We start from the raw sequence: 19,949 nt of genomic DNA on the forward strand, positions 1-19,949 counted from the left end.
GGGTTACCGTGTCCTGGCTAAGAGTGGTCTGGAAAGGCGGGCAGTGGGCACTTAGGAAAGTTTGGCAGCCGGGGAAAGAAAGACGTGAGAGGGCCCACATCCCTTCACCTCCTCATTCGTGACCCTTACTTTAATTTTTGTTGCAACTTAAAAACAACACCTATACCCAGTTTTGTATTTATTAAAGGGTTGGGGGGTGCGCATAGAGAGTTGAATTTTTCACTAGGCCTTGGAACTTGTCACACACTTCGGAAGCTCCCCCGCCCCGGCACGTTGCGGGGCCCTCCCTCTCCCCACCCCCGCGCATCCCTCCCTCTTCGCTCTCCCCCGCCCCCCACTCCCCCGGCCGCGCCGGATGCGGAGCAGACGCGGCGCGCGGCGGTGTGAAGTTACAGCCCGGCCAGGTACCGGCGGGAAGGAAGGGCAGTGTTCGCAGGACTCGGGAAAGCCGGGCCCTTCTTTGGAAGGATGCACTGGGGGCTCAAAAGACGGACTGAGGCTTGCAGTCCGGGCTGCTCCCCTGTCCCCCACCCACCCCGGGTCCATCTCGGGACACTCCAGGCTGGGTGGATTTAGCCGGCCTCTAGCCTTGTCTCAGTGCGGTCTTTGGGTTAAGGGACTAGTATGGAGGGGTTGCGGGGGCCGCTTCTTTCTCATTTTCTGGGTGCGCAGAGGGGGCGGGAGCCATTTCGGTCTTCAAGACCCCCCCCTCCTCCCCAGTTCTCCGCTTCTTGGGCGGACTGAGCCATTCGGTCGCTAGGAGGCAGAACAAGATCAAGAAAGCTCAGCGAACTTGAACCTGTACCAGAGCCTCCCCCACTCACCGCTCTGCGTTTCTCGGCCGGGGAGGGACGAGCCTTGCGAGGGTGGGGGTGGGGGAAACGGACGGTTAGGCAGAATTCCCTTTCTCCCCCCATCACCCCTTATGTCTTTGTTCTTCCTTTTGACTTTAAAAATGCTTCTGGCCAGGGCTGCGGAGAAGCGCTCGGGAGCGCGGCAGACAACCCAGTGCGCCCGACGCTGAGTGGGGTGCAGTTTTCGCTTTCTTACGGGGCGGGCATTTTTGGTAGCGGGAAAAGGGGAGTACGCACTCTCAGCCTTCGAGGCAAGGCCAAAGGGAGGGATCCAGCAAGTTTGCACTTAGTCTCCGGGTTCACTTCTTCTACCCCCACACCCCGGCGCAAAGCACGGACAACGACGGCTACGGTGGGATTGCACTGCGGCTCTGCAGCCCGGCCCCTGGCTCCCCCGCCTCCTGCAGCTCTCGCCTCGGAGCCCGAAATCACAACAATAGTAATAGTTATCATCATAATGATGCGGGCTAGCAGCATCATTAATAATGAATAACCGCAGCCGCCGCCGCGCTGCGCACACTCGTGCCCGGAATTGCGGGAGAAACGCATCTGCAGAGATTCCCCCAAAGTAAAAAGTGTGAGCCTGGGGACACAGAATGAATTTCAGGGCCCCCTCTTGGAAGTGCGTGTGTGGTGATACCGAGACTGCACCAGGTTAACCAGCAGAGTTTTCTAAGCCTCACTTCCCGTTTCTCCAACTGGCGGGGCCAGGGAACGATGGTCACCATGAGGCCGGGCTGGACGGCGGTGGAGGCAGCAGTAGGGGCCCCTGGCTGCCCGTCGCCTCCCTGCCTGGCCCGGGCCCCACCGCCCGGCAGCCGCCGCTGCACGTGTTTGCAGCGAGCGCGGCCGGAGGCTGCAGCCAGCAAGCTGCTTGCTTTGTGCCTGAGTCCCGGCGCCCAACTTCACTTTCTGCAAAGCCCGCCCCCGCCGGGCCCCCTGCCCCGGGCCTGTGGCCGTAGCCTTCGCTTTTGTTTCTTTGCTTTTCCTCTCTGCATTTCAGACTGGGTTTGCTTCCTTACCCTGTTAAGACAATCAAAAGGAAGGACTTGGAAAGCAAACTTGAAGGCATAGCTCCTTTCCCCCCTTTCCCTCCCCCAGCAGCCCTCGTTTCCCTCGCTCCTTCCCTACATTTCTTCTAAAGCTTTTTTTCTTCTTTAAATTTATTCCTTTGCAACTGCAGAGAGGAAGGAGATCTCAGTCAGCCGCTGGGGCATCGAGACGTTCCAGTCTGTTTTGCTGTTTCAACGCAGAAGCATTTTATTTTCTATTTCTTTCTCCCTTGTAGAGAATTCGCGGCTAATTATTATGATTATTTGCCCACTCCCTTCCACTTCAATCCTGGACTCCCCGCTTTGTAGCAGGAGGTTTAGGCCGGAGCTTAGAAACGATGGTATTGTGGGGGGCGAAGGAGGATGGAGTTGAATTGAGGGAGGGGGTAAAATGGCTGAGGTTAGGAATGTTTTTAGGGAAAGAGGAATTTGCATTAAAATACAGAGAAATTATCAGATGCCCAGAAAGGAAATGTTGATTACCACTGAGAAAAGATGTCAATGCAAATCAGTAGACTACACCAAGAGAATTGTATTTTCATATTTTCTTTGTGCCCCACTTCGTCTCATTTTTAATAATATAGCAGCAATAATAAGAACACGTTTTGGTATTTCTCTGAACATAACTAGCCAAATGTTTTGCAAGAAGCCCGATGTTAGACGTATTTCATACATTAGGATATAATTCTTGTTAATTAGCAATAATTTACGTTAAGAGCATAGAAAATGTTGAGGTTACAGGTTTTATATCTGTACATTTGATCATCTTGTTATTTTCAAGAACTTTGCCTCCTATAAAATTAATTAGGTGAAATGTGGAGGTGTAATCAGCAACCTCTGAATTACCACTTCATTTCCTGGTTTTGATTGTAAATCAGTTCAGTCACTACATTTAGAAGACTTTAACCAAGTCTGTTTGCACCGCATTACCTTTAACTATTTGATACCTAGGCGAATATTTCCCTTTGCTCCTAAATAATATTTCTACTTTCAGAAATATGTCAGGCCTTGGGGATAAAAAAAAAAAAAGAATCTTAACAGTGGAGTTTAAAAAATGATTTTTTGCAAAGGTTCTGCGTAGTACTAACTTTAATAAAGCAGAATATTATCTCTGAGTCTTTCTTTAATCTGTGAACCTCAGAACTTGTAGTTAATGCTGAACAACAACCAAAAAAAGCACGTTTATCAATGTGTACTTAATAATCCTTAATTCAGATAGCAGGGATCTTGGAGATGACTTCCCTATTCAATTCCTCACTTGGTCAAAATGAAAGCAAATGTAGAAAAAAAATGACATAGAGGCAAAATGCAAAAGCACTTCCGTTTATCTCCTTTTATTTGAAAAGCGTGCATGTGTATTCTGTATTTATCTTTTGGTCAGTATGTTGGGCAAAGAAACATAAGTGCTTACCTTGCTGTCTTTATTAGTGGGAATATAACCTTCCTATTCCTGTGGTGACCTCACGTTAAATTAGGAGGAGTACCAGAGGCTAGAAATTATGACATGTCCTACTTGAGCACAGGTGCAGGTAGGCAGGGCTCTCTCAATATTATTTCACCCGGCACATCTGGGAGTTACTCCAGATCTTCCCCCTCAATATTCAGCCTGGGTAGGGTTGAAATAAATTTAACCTGAGTTCACTGGATTTTTGCACTTTATCAAAATCGGTTCCAATATTCTACACTCAAATTAAAATCTATTTTTTGATTCTCTGTGGCTTTAAGTTCATTAAATGTGAAATTGGCAGCTTGCTAAAGAAGGTCAGACTGATTAACTGTTTAAGACTTGTACATTTTCTGCTTCAGTTTTATTAACTGGCAGCATCCTGGATGTGTTTTGTATTTTGTGATTTTTTTTTTTTTTTTAATAGAGTAAGCATTCGGTTTCAGGAGCAGAGACTTAACTCTCTTTTCCCCTTTGGAAGGTTCAAAAATGATAGGAACTGTTCAAATGAGATGCTGGAGTATTTTGGTGCAAAGTTAAAAAAAAAAAAAGGAAACAGGAATGAAAGACATATCTACCTAGTTATACCATCCGCTGGTGATTATGTGTGTAGAAATAGTCCCATAATGAAGCGTTTTGGAGCTCATTCAGAAAATTAGTCAACTTTGACAACATTAGGCGAAGTATTTCAAGTCTAAAGAAAGGACTTCTCAGCCTTGTTCTGAAATGTGGCGTTTGCTTGACCATTCTGATTTTTATGTGATGCAGGCCACCAAGTGCAAACATGTTTAGAATATTTTAGGCATTCCTTTCTTCAGAATGAAAAAATGACTAATTGGCTTATTTTCTTAAGTACTCAAAAGTATCCCATTTAGCTAATGTGTCTGAGAAGAATTGCCAGTGAATTTGGTATTTCTTTGATTTTGTGGCACTGCTGAGAGTGAGATCAGAAAGGTTTTTGGCAATATGAATTATGCTGCGTTATGATTATTATTTAGATCCGTTTCACAGGTGAATGCAGTCGTTTTCTTATTATGATGGTGTAAATGTGGCACATTTTCTGTGTGATATAGTAGCTTTCTGATTTATGAAGCCATGTCTCTGTACATTTAGGAGTATATACATTCACACACAAAGGGGGTGTGTGTTTATTCACCTCTCCTTTTATTCTTTGGCACAATGGACAACTTAGTCTATAGGAAAAAAGAAACAAATTTGGTTTCAGTCCATGTTTTATCAGTTTTGAGGGTAGTTACTATTTAAGCTTTCATTATATTCCCTGCCTTAAGGATTTATTTAACAGTCAACATTGTTTCTAAACTCGCAAACCAGACACAGTTATAGTGTGTGTGTGTGTGTGTGTGTGTGTGTGTGTGTGTGTTTTCTCAGGAGTTAGGCAAGTCAGAGAGTTTTCTTTAAATATATGATGATTTGTCTCATTGATAAATTTGCTTTCTTGTTGATAACCTTCATATCCTTATACATTTTAGGTGCTTATGTTTTCTGGGTATTATATGAAGGAGCCTAGAAATTTATATAATGTGGTGGGATGGGATGGGGTTGAGAATGTATTTCCCCCTTTCCTCTGTTCTCTGGCGCTCTAATAATTGTGCTTTTGTTTCTCCAACCACAGCCGAACCTCTTGAAGCCATTCTTACAGATGATGAACCAGACCACGGCCCTTTGGGAGCTCCAGAAGGGGACCATGACCTCCTCACGTGTGGGCAGTGCCAGATGAACTTCCCATTGGGGGACATTCTTATTTTTATCGAGCACAAACGGAAACAATGCAATGGCAGCCTCTGCTTAGAAAAAGCTGTGGATAAGCCACCTTCCCCTTCACCAATCGAGATGAAAAAAGCATCCAATCCCGTGGAGGTTGGCATCCAGGTCACGCCAGAGGATGACGATTGTTTATCAACGTCATCTAGAGGAATTTGCCCCAAACAGGAACACATAGCAGGTAAATGAGAAGCAAGGAGAAAAGCTGTTTGCATGTTTTCTTTTCATTTTCAGAGGTGCTGTAGTCAAGCACTAAGGAGTGGTGAAGTGCTTTCTGTATTTCTCCATGTGACTGTCCATGACAGTCCTGTAATGTTAAAATAATCATTCCTATTGCTTACGTCCAGAACACAAAAAAATAAATATTGTCCACTTCACTGAGTCAGATGTAGGTGGTACACACACCTGATACCCTCTCTCTGGATCTACTGATGCTGAATTTCTTTTCTTTTCTTCCCCCCTTCTCATTTGTAAGTGTTGAACCTTACTTTACCTGGCCCAGTTTCCACTGTCCATTTCCAGCCATAGTGACAAGTCAGAGGCGAAAGTGGCCACACAGGCATTTGGTAGTTTGGCCGATGACCCCTTTGAGTCAGAATACCTGGTCAGACCTCCCTAGGGGTACCGTTAGTTCTCAAGGCTTCCATGAAGCGGGGTGGGCCGGCAGGGCATTTTGGAGTGGGTAGAAAGAGTTAACTGGGCTTCAGGGCTAGCCTCGGATCCGTATTGGCTGTCAGCCCGTATGGGGCTGTAATTAAACACAGCCCCGTGGTGGGATGACACCGTGACCTTGACTTTAAGATGCCATTTTCGACTGGCCAGGCCAGAGTAGAGAGGGCAGTTGCTGAAGCGCACAGACATGCTTACTCGAAAAGTTTAAGGGCATGTTGGAAATTTCAAAAGGTTGGTTTGACAGGAACGGCTGCTCCCTGCAGCCTGCCTCCTCAGCTAAATGATAAATGCTTCTCTGTGCTCTCTCTTGTCTCTGATGTGGTTTTGACAGATGTATCTTGATTTTGTTTGTGGTTTACACAACCACATGTCACCCTTACAAATGTCCAGTCCAGACTTCACTGTTTCTGCTATAACACAATGTAAAAATTCTCTTGGAAAAATACGTACACATATTCAACAGCTCTCCTTCCTTCGGTTAATTTTAGCAGAGAGGTAGCTAGGTGTGTGGGTTTCTCAGCAGCTCATGGGGCAAAGGAATTAGCGGCTAACAGAGGGATTTCTATAGTGACCCTTAAAACGTGTTTTAAAAACACAAGACAAAGTGAATGCGGAGTCTGTGGTGACAAAAAGGCCAAGCCTGTTGGTGGATCCCTTTCTTCTGTTTCTCCTGCCCCTTCCCCTAAAAGGCAGAAGGTTTGTTCAGTTTTAGGAAAGAGAGTGCGTATAATCCATTGATTCACTGAAACTTGGCTTTCTGACCTAGTTTGACCACAGAGTTGAACTGTAGTAGGTCAGCGGTCCAGAGAGGATTAAATGTCGTATTATTTCTCCTTTCCCCACTGGAATTTGATCATTAAAATCAAACGTGGCATTTTCTTTCTTTCTTCTTCTTCTTTTTTTTTAATGCTTCCTGCAGTAACACTCAGATACTTTTCATTTAGTGAAATGAGAAATCTGTACCAGAGAAGCTGCATTTACAAAATATTTTTCTGGAATCCACCACGTTTAGCTTATGTGACATGTAGGTTAAGATTTTATTCTCCGGAAGGAAAACGTAACGCATGATTAATGAAGCAAGAGCAGGCGGAAGGGGATTTGTCGTCTTCGGAGATCCAAAGCCTTTCTAAATCACCAAATATGGAGTAACACTTGCGTGATGTAACATCGTATTTACATATCGAGCTGCTCGTTTAAAAGACAAAACACAGTGTCTGTCAAGCAGGAATTAAAACCACACTTCTTACTGAGGTCCCAAATAGGTTATTCACTCTCAGATTAACCAGCTCCAAAATTCTGTGCTTCTGTACTTAGAAGAGGAATCTAAAAGCTGGGGGGAAGGCACTGTAGTGAAAGCTTTTTAATGTGATAGTTGCGAATCTACATAAGGAAAGAAAAGATATTTTCCTTAACTTCTGGTTGTCATAAAGATTTTTTTTTTCTTAAAACCAAGTACAATAGCAGAGCCTAGAGAAGCACCCCGCCCTGCCAAAAAACAAAAACGAAAACAAACACAAAAGAAAGAAAAAAGAAAAGAAAGCGAATTTAAAATGTTTTAGAGTGCTAATACGAATTTCACTGAGATGAAAAGCAGTGTAAGCTATCTAAGATATTCAATGGGTGCACGAGCGCTGCAACCCAGGTGAGGTAAACTTTTCATGCACAAATAATTACAAAGCCTTGATTCCTTTCATTGTGTTTAATCACCTGTTCCCACCCTGGAATTGGCTGAACATAAATAGCGTGGTCACATCTCAAAGCGAGATGTCAGTAACTAGAATCACGACTTCTCATAATTCACAGTAATGAATTAAGAATTTCCTATGGTGAAATTAACATTCTACCATTGCACATAAATTAAGATGCCCTGGCCCTCAGGTGCCTCTGAGGGGAAGTTCTGGAAGACGGCTGTGCACTACTAGCCCATTTCTCTCAAGCACGTCTTCCCAATTCCAAGTCTGCTTTTCTTTTTATGGTGAGGAAAGAAACAATAAGAATAATCATTCAGTAGATATTTGAATTGTGTCACAAAAAGAAAGGAGAAGCAATGCTCCATATTAGGAGAGAGGTCTATTGATGAATCTCTAGAAGAATACGTTTGGCAACCACATAAAAGGTAGTCATTTAAGTGCGCTGTGTAGAAACGGCTTTATTAAAGTGATGTGAGTTGGATTCGAGCTCAGTGTGCTCTGTGCCATTTTATAGGCAGGAAGCAGGAATAAAACAGTGACAGATTTTCCTGAGATAAATAAAGCTTAGAATTTGGGGCTTTCAGATAGGAGAATAAGGTAGAGTTCTTTAAATCCTTAGTAAAGTGATGTACATTTTGACTGTACACAGGCCTCTCCAAGATGAGTAGTTTTGTAGAAAGGGTGATTTTTACCTGGCAGATAGATGGGTCTGTGGGCCAGCACTTCACCCACGTACATGTGTTAACCCATCGACGTTGATCAGGTTGCTTTTCCATTTCATTCAAATATTCAAAATATTCCGTGACTGTGGTCCATTGAGACCATTAAAATCGTATTAATTTAACTGGAAATGAGCAGGTATATTGTATGGGGCCCAGTTCATGTATTTGTGTGTCAGATACTCACCACGAGGTATTAGCAGCCTGTGACTGGCAGTCAGGGCTTTTAATAGGGGTGTTGCTGTGTTTTCTAGTCTTCTATTTTATGATGGGGGAAATACTCATCAAAGACTAGTGAATGGGAAACTGCTGTTCACTTATAGAAAAGGCCAAAAATACAATCCCACAGTGTCAGATTTGAGGTTTTGGCTTATTATACACAGAATCTTCAAATTAGGGTTGGGTTGTCATGAAGTTAGCTTTTTAAGACAATTGGGGAAAATATGACCAGTGCTATAAAATGTAGTAAAGTCTGCTACCATTGATAAATATTATTTTTTTTCCCCCTTAAAATCATGAACATAGGCCTTTGGATCAGGATATTCCAAAATCATTTGCTTAGGCAATATACCTCATCACTGGATGAAAATATGTGAGACAGTTACTCTAGTGGAGGGAGAAATACTAATTCAAAACAGAAATACATCAGCATGTTACTTAAAGGTAAATCGAGTATAACATACTTACGCTTTTCAGAATCTAGAAAATCAACCTGCCTTTTCCTTTTGTACCCATTCTAATTCTTTCCCTAGCTCAGACTGGATTTGGGATGTATTTGTGTATTTCATGGTGTAATTGGAAATGAGACTATAAATTATAGTATCCTAGTATGACTACTTACTTTTAATTTCTCTTTATTCATGTGATTCTGAATAAACACCACTGACTTCTGAAGTGAATTTTTAGCATGGCAGCTGAAAAAGAAAACAACAAACAACCCCCCCCCCCCCATGTACTGGTGAACATTTTACTTACCTTCCGAATCCAGAGAGTTGAGAATATTGTGTCCTCATATAAATATCTAGGATTTTCATTGGGAGCCTGTGTTTGTGAGGCCACTACCCAAAGACTCATGTTCATGAGTCTGGGAGTCCTATATACAAGCTGTATTTGTAAATAAGACCAAGAAAGGTTGTGAACTGGCAGCTTGGATGTTTTGTCAAAGTACAATGTCAGAGAAACTCTCTCTAAGACAAATTGTAAATAGAACTGTCACAGTGATTGCATGATTGAGCCACAGAAGTGTCTTACAATTGTTGGCATTGTCAGAGGACTTTTGAAAGCTTAATTAAACACAGTGGCCCGCATGGCTGCTAAATTTACTTCAGAAAGCCAAAAAGGAAAAAAAAAAATCTAAAATGTGGAAGATCCCAAAGATCCCAAAGTTCTTCAGACATCACCCTTTTGGTGACACAGAAAAGATGCATTGTGCATTTTCCTAGTTGTCTTTTATAAATACTAGTTTTGAGAATAGGGCCACGTGATATGAAGATCCTCCTGTGTGTGATGTAGAGATTGTGTTCGTTTTTCTGTCTCCTGCTGTTACAGACAGTTAATGTAAAAATGGCCTTTTATTGGAAACACAAATATGTATTCACTTCAAGAACAGGAGCAGAGGGGGAAAGTTTCCCTCCCATTCTCTGTGTTCATTCTGTGAAAGCTTAAAAAAACAGTGCTGTAATTTCTTAAATCACCCCATTCCTTGTGTTGCAAGTTGTGCCTTTTCCTTTAAAGGATCTGAAATCTGTTTTGCACACCTTTCTCCTAGTGAATGTGGCATTTAATTGTGGAGCTGCCCATGGGCTGGAAAATGCAACTGGGTGTAGAAACGTGCAGGCAATGTCAGGACAGCGAACCTTAAGCTCAGGGAAGAGGAGAGTTGGATGCATATTAATGGCACATTTTCGAGTCCTGGAAAATCATTAATTTCACACCGCAGTCTCAATGTAGTTTGCCTAATGTGCGAGGACTAAATTGGAGTATATAACAAACGTGCAAATCCTAGGGAAGCATTTTTCAGAATTTCGTGATTTCTTAAGTGAAAGTATTTAAGAAAGGAGAATAGATGAATGGTGGCGGTGCACACGAGCCAGTACGAAAGGAAGAAAAGTTTGGCTTTCCTTTGGTCCCGGGAAAACATGAAATCGAACCAAAGTAGCACAGCTAGGGGAGATGCACCGAGGTTGCGGCGTTCCATGTGAATTTAATGTACTTTGGTTGGTCTGTTCACACCCTGTACTGCACAAAGGAATCATTTGACAAAATTTACCCCAAGCCCAAGTCTGTTTTTACATACCGTAGTACTAGCTTCGTGCAATAAAAAGCACTTAACATCCAACTGGACCCAGCCTGGCACCTTGCCACTTTTTTAGCAACAGATTTAATCACCAAGGATCTTTAGTACCTTTCTGCTTGTTCAGACTTCATTTGGGTCATGGTTATGTCAGCAGTGTTGTTATTAATACGAGGATTAAAAAAAAAGATTTTAACTTAGCACCCATTTTTAACATTGTCTCAAATCAAGCAGGTTTTTATTTTATGTGTCAATTTGGAGGACATTAATAAAGTTCATAAATATGTTCAGACTATGTAATTTAATGGATAATAACCAGTACTTTCATTTGTAATGACAAATAGAAAATTGGCCATTGTATCCCTCCCTCCTCTGTTCTCTCCTCCTACCCAGGTAAATAAGCATCCTTAAACTGCTTCTCCCCTTTACTTCCAGGGTATGGAGGCTCTGGCCAATATCAGTAAATTTACCTTTGTAATTTGCCATGTAGTTTTTACAACAATGACCTAATTAATTTGAGCACGAACCATATTATTGCTACTAGAGTCATTTTCTGTCACAAACTTAATTTCCAGGAAATGTAACCTGACGAACAAGAATGCTTTAGCTCTCTACATGTGCTCCTAGAGACCAAAGGCAGATTTAAAATAATAATAATAATAAAAAATGCCAGCATTATTAAAGTCAGTATGCTTGATGCCAAACTCAATTTGAAGCCAGTAAACATCAGACTATTTCTAATCAGTTTTAGAATGTAACGGATTCCATATTGGGTTCACTGGAGTCTGTCTCTCTGCTTTTTACTGGCCAGCTGCACTCCCTATGCATTTTTAAAACATTTCAGCAAAGGCTTTTGCTGTTCTTAGCAGGGTTAGTAACTTGGGGTCTATTTCTGAGCTCATTTGTCATTCTGCAATGGCATTGAGTTAGGTTGGCAAGGGAAGGATATGAAGCATGGGGGGTGGTGAGGTCACTTCTGACCCCAGCAGGTAATAGGTGGGCTTCATTTGCCTTTACAATAGGCGCACAGTTACTGCACCTTGGAGGAGCACTCAGGTGCCGCTCAGATGGGCGCATGTAAATGCCCTGTCAGATGCGGAGCCAGAATATTAATGCTCCTTCCACCACCGCACCATAATAAAGCTGTACACAGCAAGCTTAATATGCAGCCAGTCTGGGGAATTGTGTAAACTTAGATAGCCCAGTGTGAAAGACAGCGATGTAAAAATGCTCGATATGCTACAGTTTCCATTCTTGTTCTCCTTTGATCTATAGCAAAATGAAAACATCATCCTTTCCTCCTCTTGGACTTGTCTCCCCAACTCTGCCACCTCCCAATCCACCACCAGAATTTTTTGCATGTGTGGTATGGAGAAATGCGACATAATTTGTTTCATATGGTTAATTACAGGCGTTTGAATATTTAAAATTTTAAATAGCCGCAGTTCCAGCTTTTCCTGTTAAAAGTATGTGATTTGAACAAAGGGAATACAGTGTAAATATTTGTGGTGATTTGCAACACCCCTCTCTCCCCATTAAACACACACACACACACACACGCGCACATGCACGCGTGCGTGTGTGCGCGCGCACACACACACACACACAGACATCAGTTTAGATCTAGTGCTGACTTAAAAGACTTCTGTACCTTCGTTTATACTTTTTTTTTAACCAACTCTCAACTGGAACTCCATTAAAACATTCACCATTATTTTTGAGTCCTCTGTTGCTTGAGGTTTTAAAGAGGATTTTTATAATGTGTTCATTTAACAGAATCAACAGCTGTCAGAACCAGTTGTGGTAAATCCACAAAACGTACAAAAGAAAATACACACGTTTCCTGAAACAAAACACTTGGAAAAATAAGCTGCCAAGAACGGGCGAATGAGAAGTTTGCAGACAGGGAGCCGGAGCGTTTCATCTCTGGGTTCACCCTGGAGACCGATGTGAGCGGATCTGATGCAATGCCGCTGGAAGGCTCACCTGACCAGGTGGCTGATCTGAGGCAAGGCGCTGCACGGGGGCTGGCCTGGGCTGCAACTTGCTCCTTCTTCTGGCCTCCTTTTTTTCCTTTTTGATCTCTCTACAGAGATAAAATACCAAGTTCGTAGAGTGCTAAGCAACAAATTATATCCACTAAAGGTGAGATGATCAGATTTAAACTTCCTGTAAAAGAGGTGAGAAGGCGCCTAGCACACCCTTTCCAGATGGGGTTGGCAGCCTGTTATGCCGAATGGAATCAGCCCCGCCAGGGAATTCCCAGTGGGACCGAGGAGCAGGCCTGTTGCTGAAGGGGATACCTGGGGACCTTTGGTCACTCACAATGCGTTTCTGTTTGTATCCTCACTCCTGTGAGCATTGGCGATGAACAATTACACCTACAATTTGATCTGAGTTTTAGATACAGGTGAGTCCGCTGATTAAAAACTCCCATTAAAATGAAGAATGGAATTATTGTGCAGCCTGTGAAGGTGCTTTCAAACAGAACACAGGTGCTGTTGTGTCCCCCGCCCTCTGGTTTCGGTTTTCTTTTTGAATTTTCTACAAAACACAAGGAAGCCTCATGCTAAGCATCAGGGCATTTAAATTCATATTCATCAGTTGTTCATTTTCTTGATATGTAATGATGCATAAAAAAACTGGGGGAAAAATCACAGCTGTTGATTTTTAGAGAAAGAAGGTGTAGCTTGGATTCTTCACTTAGTTGGAGCACAAGGCCCTACATGCCATGTTTGATCTTTTACAATTTTAAATATGGAGTTTCTTTTTGGGCCCCCCAAACCCCCCCAAAACAAAAAACAAACCCAAAACAAAAAAAACCTAAAACAAAACTCTGAAGCATTTCCCTTTACTGACTTAGGGGATAGCACGATTTCATGATTTATTTACATTTAGGGGGCAGCTCACAATGAACCATTTAAGGCTCCTCTTAGCCCCTCCTCCACATGTCTTTGAGTTCACAGTTAAAACAATACATTAGCCAATGTTAAATTTTTAAATCTCGTGAGTTTCTCTCTCTTACCCCATCCTATCCTAAGATTAAGAAAAAAAAAAAAACAACCAACAACACAACTATTCTTTCACATTTAAAAGTGAACATTGGCTACTGAAGAATGATTTAAAGCCTGCGAAAATTTTTAATAATAAATCGTAACCTTCTCATGTTATGTTTTTGTTATGTTAAGGGGAAAAAATCAATAAGGAAAAATTTAATTCTGATAAAGATACTCTTGGATCTTTGAAAACAACTGCTGTCCTTTTAACTAAAACATTTGAGCAGCTTCAAAGACTATGTATTTCTTCTGATCTTGGAGCTGTGTGACTGGTAGCAAGAAAGAAAAAAAAATCTTATTCTACATACAAGTGGATTGCTTAACAAGTCTGCACAGACACGTACTTGTTTGTACAATAGAGATAAAAATTCCTGTATAAAAATAATTCAGCTGCTGACAGCAGGCATTGTTGTTGGACCTGTCTTTTGTGCTTGTCCCAGCTCTGGGCCCCCTCTCCCCCCTATCTGCTTGGGACAGCTTGCCGCCTGCAGACTCCTGACCAGAAGTTAATTGCTATATATTAAATGTATAGGTATTGTGTCTAAAGAGGAACCGCTCAAGCCTCCCTGTATGCATTCCCCTCTCCTTTCTGGTGTGATTGCGGGGCTGCCAGCAAGGGGGTGGCAGGCAAACGCTCTAATAGGGAAAATGACGTGAAGGCAGTTAGGGGAAATTTGGCCTTCAGGTCCCATTTGCTCTGCAGTGTAGCGTCAGTTTCTAAACTTTTGTTTTTAATCTAATTCTGATTTACTCTGTCACATCCCGTATCAGCCCTCATTGACCTCTACTCATGTAGAGTAACATTAGTGTCAAATGGGATTGGTCAGGACTGTGGACCTGTGGCTCATACAGATGGTTGTGAATGTGAGTTACGTGGAGCTCTGCATCCGACTCTTTCTAATAAACGTTAAAATGGGGCACATTTCTGAGCAGGGCGCATGGATAAGAGAGCTGGGGAGTCAGGGCTGGTACTTGGGTTTTTTCCCCTTCTCTCTTCTCCTCTTTCCCACGTCTTGGTATACCTGCGTTTCAGGTAGGAAGATCGATTCTAGGAAAAGGGCTGAGGCGGGGTGGGGATCGGGTGGGGGGGTGGTGGAAGGTGGGGGAGCGGCAGAGAGAAGTCACTGGAATATTTTCAACATAATCACCAAAGCAGAGAGGCTTTTGGGTCCAGAAGCATATATATAAGCACGGGCACGTGGTCCTTTCTGAGCTGTTATTCTCAGTCTGACTTGTATGCTAGCCGAGATAGGACTTAACGTGTGCTTTCATCTGGGTTGGGTGTATGGGATGGGGAAGAGGAGGCATTCACTGGGAATTCTGTCACTAGAATTTCTTAAATATCAGGAGGTTAGTAAGGTGCGAGTTAGCATTCGAGGTGTGAGATAGATTCTTCTCCATACTTGTCATTGGGAAGCATGAAAATTCAAATTCCCACCATGTAATAACAGGGGTGGGGGGTGGGGGGTGGGGGGGTGGACACCACGACTTTCTGAATGTCAGCTGATGTCTGCATGACCTGTTCCTCTTGAATTAAATGCTGCCAGTGTAGGATGGGGGGAACCCCCAGGAAGATAAATACCCAACGACAGGATTTTCACTCCTCAGAAGTAAACCAGATCTCACTCCTCTGCCTCATATCCTCTCCTTTCTTGTGCCTTTCCTTTTGGAAGCAGAAACTTCTAAAACGAATGCCACTCCAAGGCGATGAAAAAGCTGTTTTTATACCACAGTGGATGTTTACACAGGAGACTCAACTTGAGGGGAAAAAGGCTTTTTGGGAGGGTGGTGGGACTTGTGTTAATCTGTTTTGTTGGAGGCCGGTGCAGTATATTGCCTGTGAGCAACTCTGGGCTGTTTTTGATAAATTACCATGTTTAGAGATAGGTTTGGCTCTTAAGGGCTTAGTTTTATGAACAAAGTCCGTAACGATGTTTGCAGCCTCTGTTTGTCTCTTAGCCCCTTTGGCTTCACTAGAAGCTCAATGTTTAGTTTAAGCTCAGTCTGGAAGATATAACAATTTTGCATTAAAAAAATGAGGAAATCATAGGAAGAAAAACCCTTTGCTTTTTGGATGAATCTTACTGATAATTTGCTAAAGCTCATTTGAATTTTAAGCACTTCTTTAATCTTCAAAGGCTAAATTGCTTTATGAATATGCATGGTGTGGGCAGACTTCAGTTCATTACCTAGTTGTAAATTCTAATGACCATTAGGTCCTTCCAGTAATTGCGAATTGTTTTGCATTTTTGATTGGCCTATTAACATGTACATTCGGTGCACATCAGGCTGGCCTGTCAGCCTACTGAAGGAGAAAAAAAAGGTGAAAATTGTTTATAGCACCAAGATTCTTAGATTTTCAATCTTGCAAAATTGATGATGTAAAAAAATTAAAGCAGTGTTTTTTCTTCTCAAGATTGAAAGTTCACCAAGAGATTTGACATATTTAATTTACATGATGACTTTGCACTCCTTCATTAATGCAATTTGCATATGAAGCTGTTGTTAATCACTTTTGATCATGTTTTGTGTATTAGCTGCCTCAGTGGCTCTCCTCCTCGGATGCCCCAGTAGAAAGGAGCAAAATGATGCATCTTCTTGCCAAGTTTCCTTTAGTGAATTGAGGAATTAGAAGTCTAACCTTGAGTAATTACATATGTTTTATCCGTTTTCTTTTAACGTTAAGTACAGTTTGTGGAAGCGTTGGCTGGAAGTCTTTCTCATTTGGGGAGAAGACTGTGAAATTCAAGTGTATGATTGAGGCACATCCAGAGCTGTGCGGAAATATGTGCTGCCTGTCCCTGTTCCCCCGCGAAAGTTGTCGGGCAGTTTCATTGTTAAGCAGTTTGATGTCAGGGAGACTTGAATTTTCCAGCGTATTAAGACATCAGGCTTCTCCTTTGAAGAGAGGTGGCTACAGAGTACAGACAGACCTTTGCAAACAATGCTTTGGGTTTCTTTAAATATGGGAGCACCCACACGTCTGGGGCTTGGGCTTGGCTGACTTATTTACCTTTGAGCTCAAGTAAGTTTTCCTGTGGCCTCGTCCAGCTTCTGCTCTCCGCTGCTCTGTGTCCTCCCCTAGTCACGAGAGTAAATCTTGGTCTCTGGGCTCCTGGGTGCCTCCTTCAAGGTACACATGTGCCCTGGATGTGACAACAAGGTGCTAACTAACGGTTTCCGATTTTTGAGAGCCTGTGATTTTGGGATTTGCCCTTGCTGTTGAATAGCCCGTGCTGTATTACTGATGCTCATCTTTGGTCTATGAGTTTATCACTGGTTAACAAGCAGAATCAGAACACGGAAACTGATATTCTGATTAAAAGGAATGTTTAATGAAAGAAAATAAATTGTGATGGAAAATGAACAGTGTGTAAGAAACATAACTACAATTTTAACCTCCGAGGGACCCTAGTAATGCCCTACCGTGACTTCCATCCATACCATGCTAAAAGCATGCTTCAGTTCAAAGTTGTTAATATTCAGCTGGGAAACAGTATCCAGAACACAAATAAATTATTAAGTGCATGAACTTTTTAGGCAGTAAGATGAACTGATGGGGTCCATCTGTGAGATCCAGGGGCTTTTTATTTGTGTGTGTCGAGCGATTCTGCCCTCTCCGACTTCACAGCCTTTGGTCTCCGGCCAACTGCATGCATAATTGATTCCACACGCACTATCATTTTCTTGATGTAATTGCTTTACTAAGATATGATGAAATCTAATGGATAATTTGCTATTTGAAAATGGGCAAAAAAATGTTCATACTTTTTATTGAGGGGAGGGCAACAGAGAAGGGGGGTATTCAGATGACCGGCTATTTAAGAAAACACAACAAAACGAAACAGGCAAAACTCACTCATGCACTCTGCTTCAATCACGTTGCTTGTGGGTAGGAAGGTCTTTGTGACATATGGAAGCCAGTGTGTAAATCTCTCTCTATCTCATATCACCCTCCTTCATTCCTTTTTTCTCTGTCTCTCCTCCAAACTTTACAAGAAAGGGATCCTAACAAGGTAAAAAGTAAACAATTTAGTCATCACAAGCCTTATTATTCAGTCTATCCAGGAGTTTTGCCATGTCGGTTTATTTAACTTCCAGGAATGTAAACACTGACACAGCCCTAGAAGCAGCCAGAAAGATTACAGTATTAGAGTTAAAAACCGTGAGCATGGAGTAGCTGTGCTTTATACTCAGCTATAATAACACTTTACATTGAAACATAATGGTAAGTCAAAACCGACTGGAAACTTCTGCTTATATGGAGTACAAATTTCATTCTAATAGATTGGCATAATCTAGTGTACCCAGAGTAGATTGTTATATAATGGAGGAACTGTATAAATGTCAAGTACACAAATAATTCTACGGGAAGTAAATGAAAAGTATTACAATTTCTTAAATCACCATTAAATTTTGTTGGTGGGACAGTCTCATTAGGTCCCTCAAAATCATGTGTGGCTTTGCATAAGTCTTTTAAAAATGTATTTTGAGGGAATTTACGGACGTTGAAACATTGTTTTAATCCAAACCAGTTCATGCTTTAAATGTACCTTAAAAAAATTGCACTGTTTTTCAAAGTACTTAAAGGGAGTGGAAGGGTAGAAAGCATATAAAGTGAATCCGTCTCACTGTGGCAAACTGTTTTTCAAGTAAAGTCATAATAATGAACAACACATGATCTGAAATTTGATCAGCAAACATGTACTTATGCCAAGGAATTTCCTTTCTTTCTTTCTTTCTCTTTCTTTCTTTCTTTCTTTCTTTCTTTCTTTCTTTCTTTCTTTCTCTTTCTTTCTTTCTTTCTCTTTCTTTCTTTCTTTCTCTTTCTTTCTTTCTTTCTCTCTCTCTTTCTTTTCATTCTTTTCTTGATTTCTTTTTTCTTAATTTCTTTCTTTCTTTTTCCTTCCTTCCTTCCTTCCTTCCTTCCTTCCTTCCTTCCTTCCTTCCTTCCTTCCTCCACTCATATACCAAGGTTCTGTAAATCAGTAAAGTAGGGGGAGATGAAATCATAATACACAGAATGGCACAGCTAAGCTATCTTTTGGAAGAAACATTAAATTCACCACCACTAACAACAACAACCACCACAAAAAAACCTTTTTACAAAACTGGAAATGACAGAATAGTTTTAAAAAGGAAAAAAAAAAAAAAAAAAAACCCACCCCACCTTCTGATGCTCAAAACTTCAAACTATTAATAGACCACCAGTGAGATAGACTGTCTTTGTGCCTTGAAATGCAAAATGAGGGAAATAATTAGCAGAGGAACAAAATTCTCAAAATTTGAAGAACTTCTGTGATTACTGGGGGTACAGTGAAAAGAAAATGCAAATTTCTTCCTGATCTTAATTAGATTCGATTGTGCGGTGGGTGTGTTGGATTTGGGGGGAGAGGCGGGGGCAGGGAGTGGGGGANAGTTTAGCTGGGCTCATTTCCCTTGGGTCTAGGGGATTCATTTGAGGGGAGGGGTGGGCACAGTAATAAGAGCCAGGCTGCCTTAGGAAGGGGAAGCTGCCTGTGGGTTACTTTCCCCGACCACAAGGGAAAGCTGTGCAGGCAAAGCTGTGCGAGACGTTATGGGCTCTGCCTTGTGCTCTGTGGCCATCGCTCAGCGTCTCAGGGGGGAGTCTGCACAGAACCCCCAACACCAGAGCACCGCCTCCCCGCCCCCCTCCCCACCCCCCTCCAAATGCACTCTTTAGAGTTCACTGGTGGTGGTTGGCCAGAGTCCTGCCAAAGTATGTGCAGCAAGTTTCACTGGCTGGATTTCCCCTTGTGTGAAATAATAAAAGCCCTGGCCAAGGCTTATGAATCTATTTTTGTTTCATTAATATTATTTATTATGTATTTTATTAATATTTTTAGGAGGGACTGTGCTCTCATTTGACCATTTGTAGTTATAATTAATACATTCCGTACTGGTTGTAAAAAGTGTATTTGCATTTAATTGCAAGTCAGGCTAAATTAGTGGATATGATTTAAAACAAAACTCACTTAAAATAATCTTGCAGGGAGCAAAAGAAGGGACAGTCCTTGGATTAAATTTATTTTCTGGGTGTCCGTGGTGAGAGGGTTGAAAGGATTATGTGGGTCTAACGGGAATCGTGTGTGTGGGGGTCCGAGGGACATGGGGGCCATATAGGGGAAGGAGGAAAACCTGGGGAGTAGGAGGGGCAGCCAGGAGCTCCAATCCTTTCTTTAATTTCTGAGGTTACCAGGAGGGGCTTAAGCAAAGTGGTCAAGTCCATCTGCTCCGGAGAAGGTGGTAAAGAAAAGAGGTTAGTGGCAAGAGGGAAGAAGCACAAAGGGAAAATTGTACATTGGGAGCGTTGCTCTCGGGGCCGTGGTGTAGCCAGACTGGTTTAGCAGACAGAATGATAGATT

General features: G+C 42.2%; 1 protein-coding gene across 4 annotated transcripts in view; it reads left to right on the forward strand.

Annotated features, from left to right (window-relative positions):
• Positions 1–19,949, forward strand: part of BCL11A (BAF chromatin remodeling complex subunit BCL11A) — a 102,628-nt gene that overhangs the window by 4,136 nt on the left and 78,543 nt on the right. For all 4 annotated transcript variants that reach the window (XM_040623450.1, XM_040623451.1, XM_040623448.1 and 1 more), the window contains exon 2: positions 4,984–5,313. In XM_040623450.1, coding sequence (XP_040479384.1) covers positions 4,984–5,313 — 330 coding nt within the window. The remainder of the gene's footprint in view (positions 1–4,983; positions 5,314–19,949) is intronic.

This window comes from Ursus maritimus, unplaced genomic scaffold, assembly GCF_017311325.1.
Source record: "Ursus maritimus isolate PB19 unplaced genomic scaffold, ASM1731132v1 scaffold_6, whole genome shotgun sequence".
NCBI lineage: Eukaryota > Metazoa > Chordata > Mammalia > Carnivora > Ursidae > Ursus > Ursus maritimus.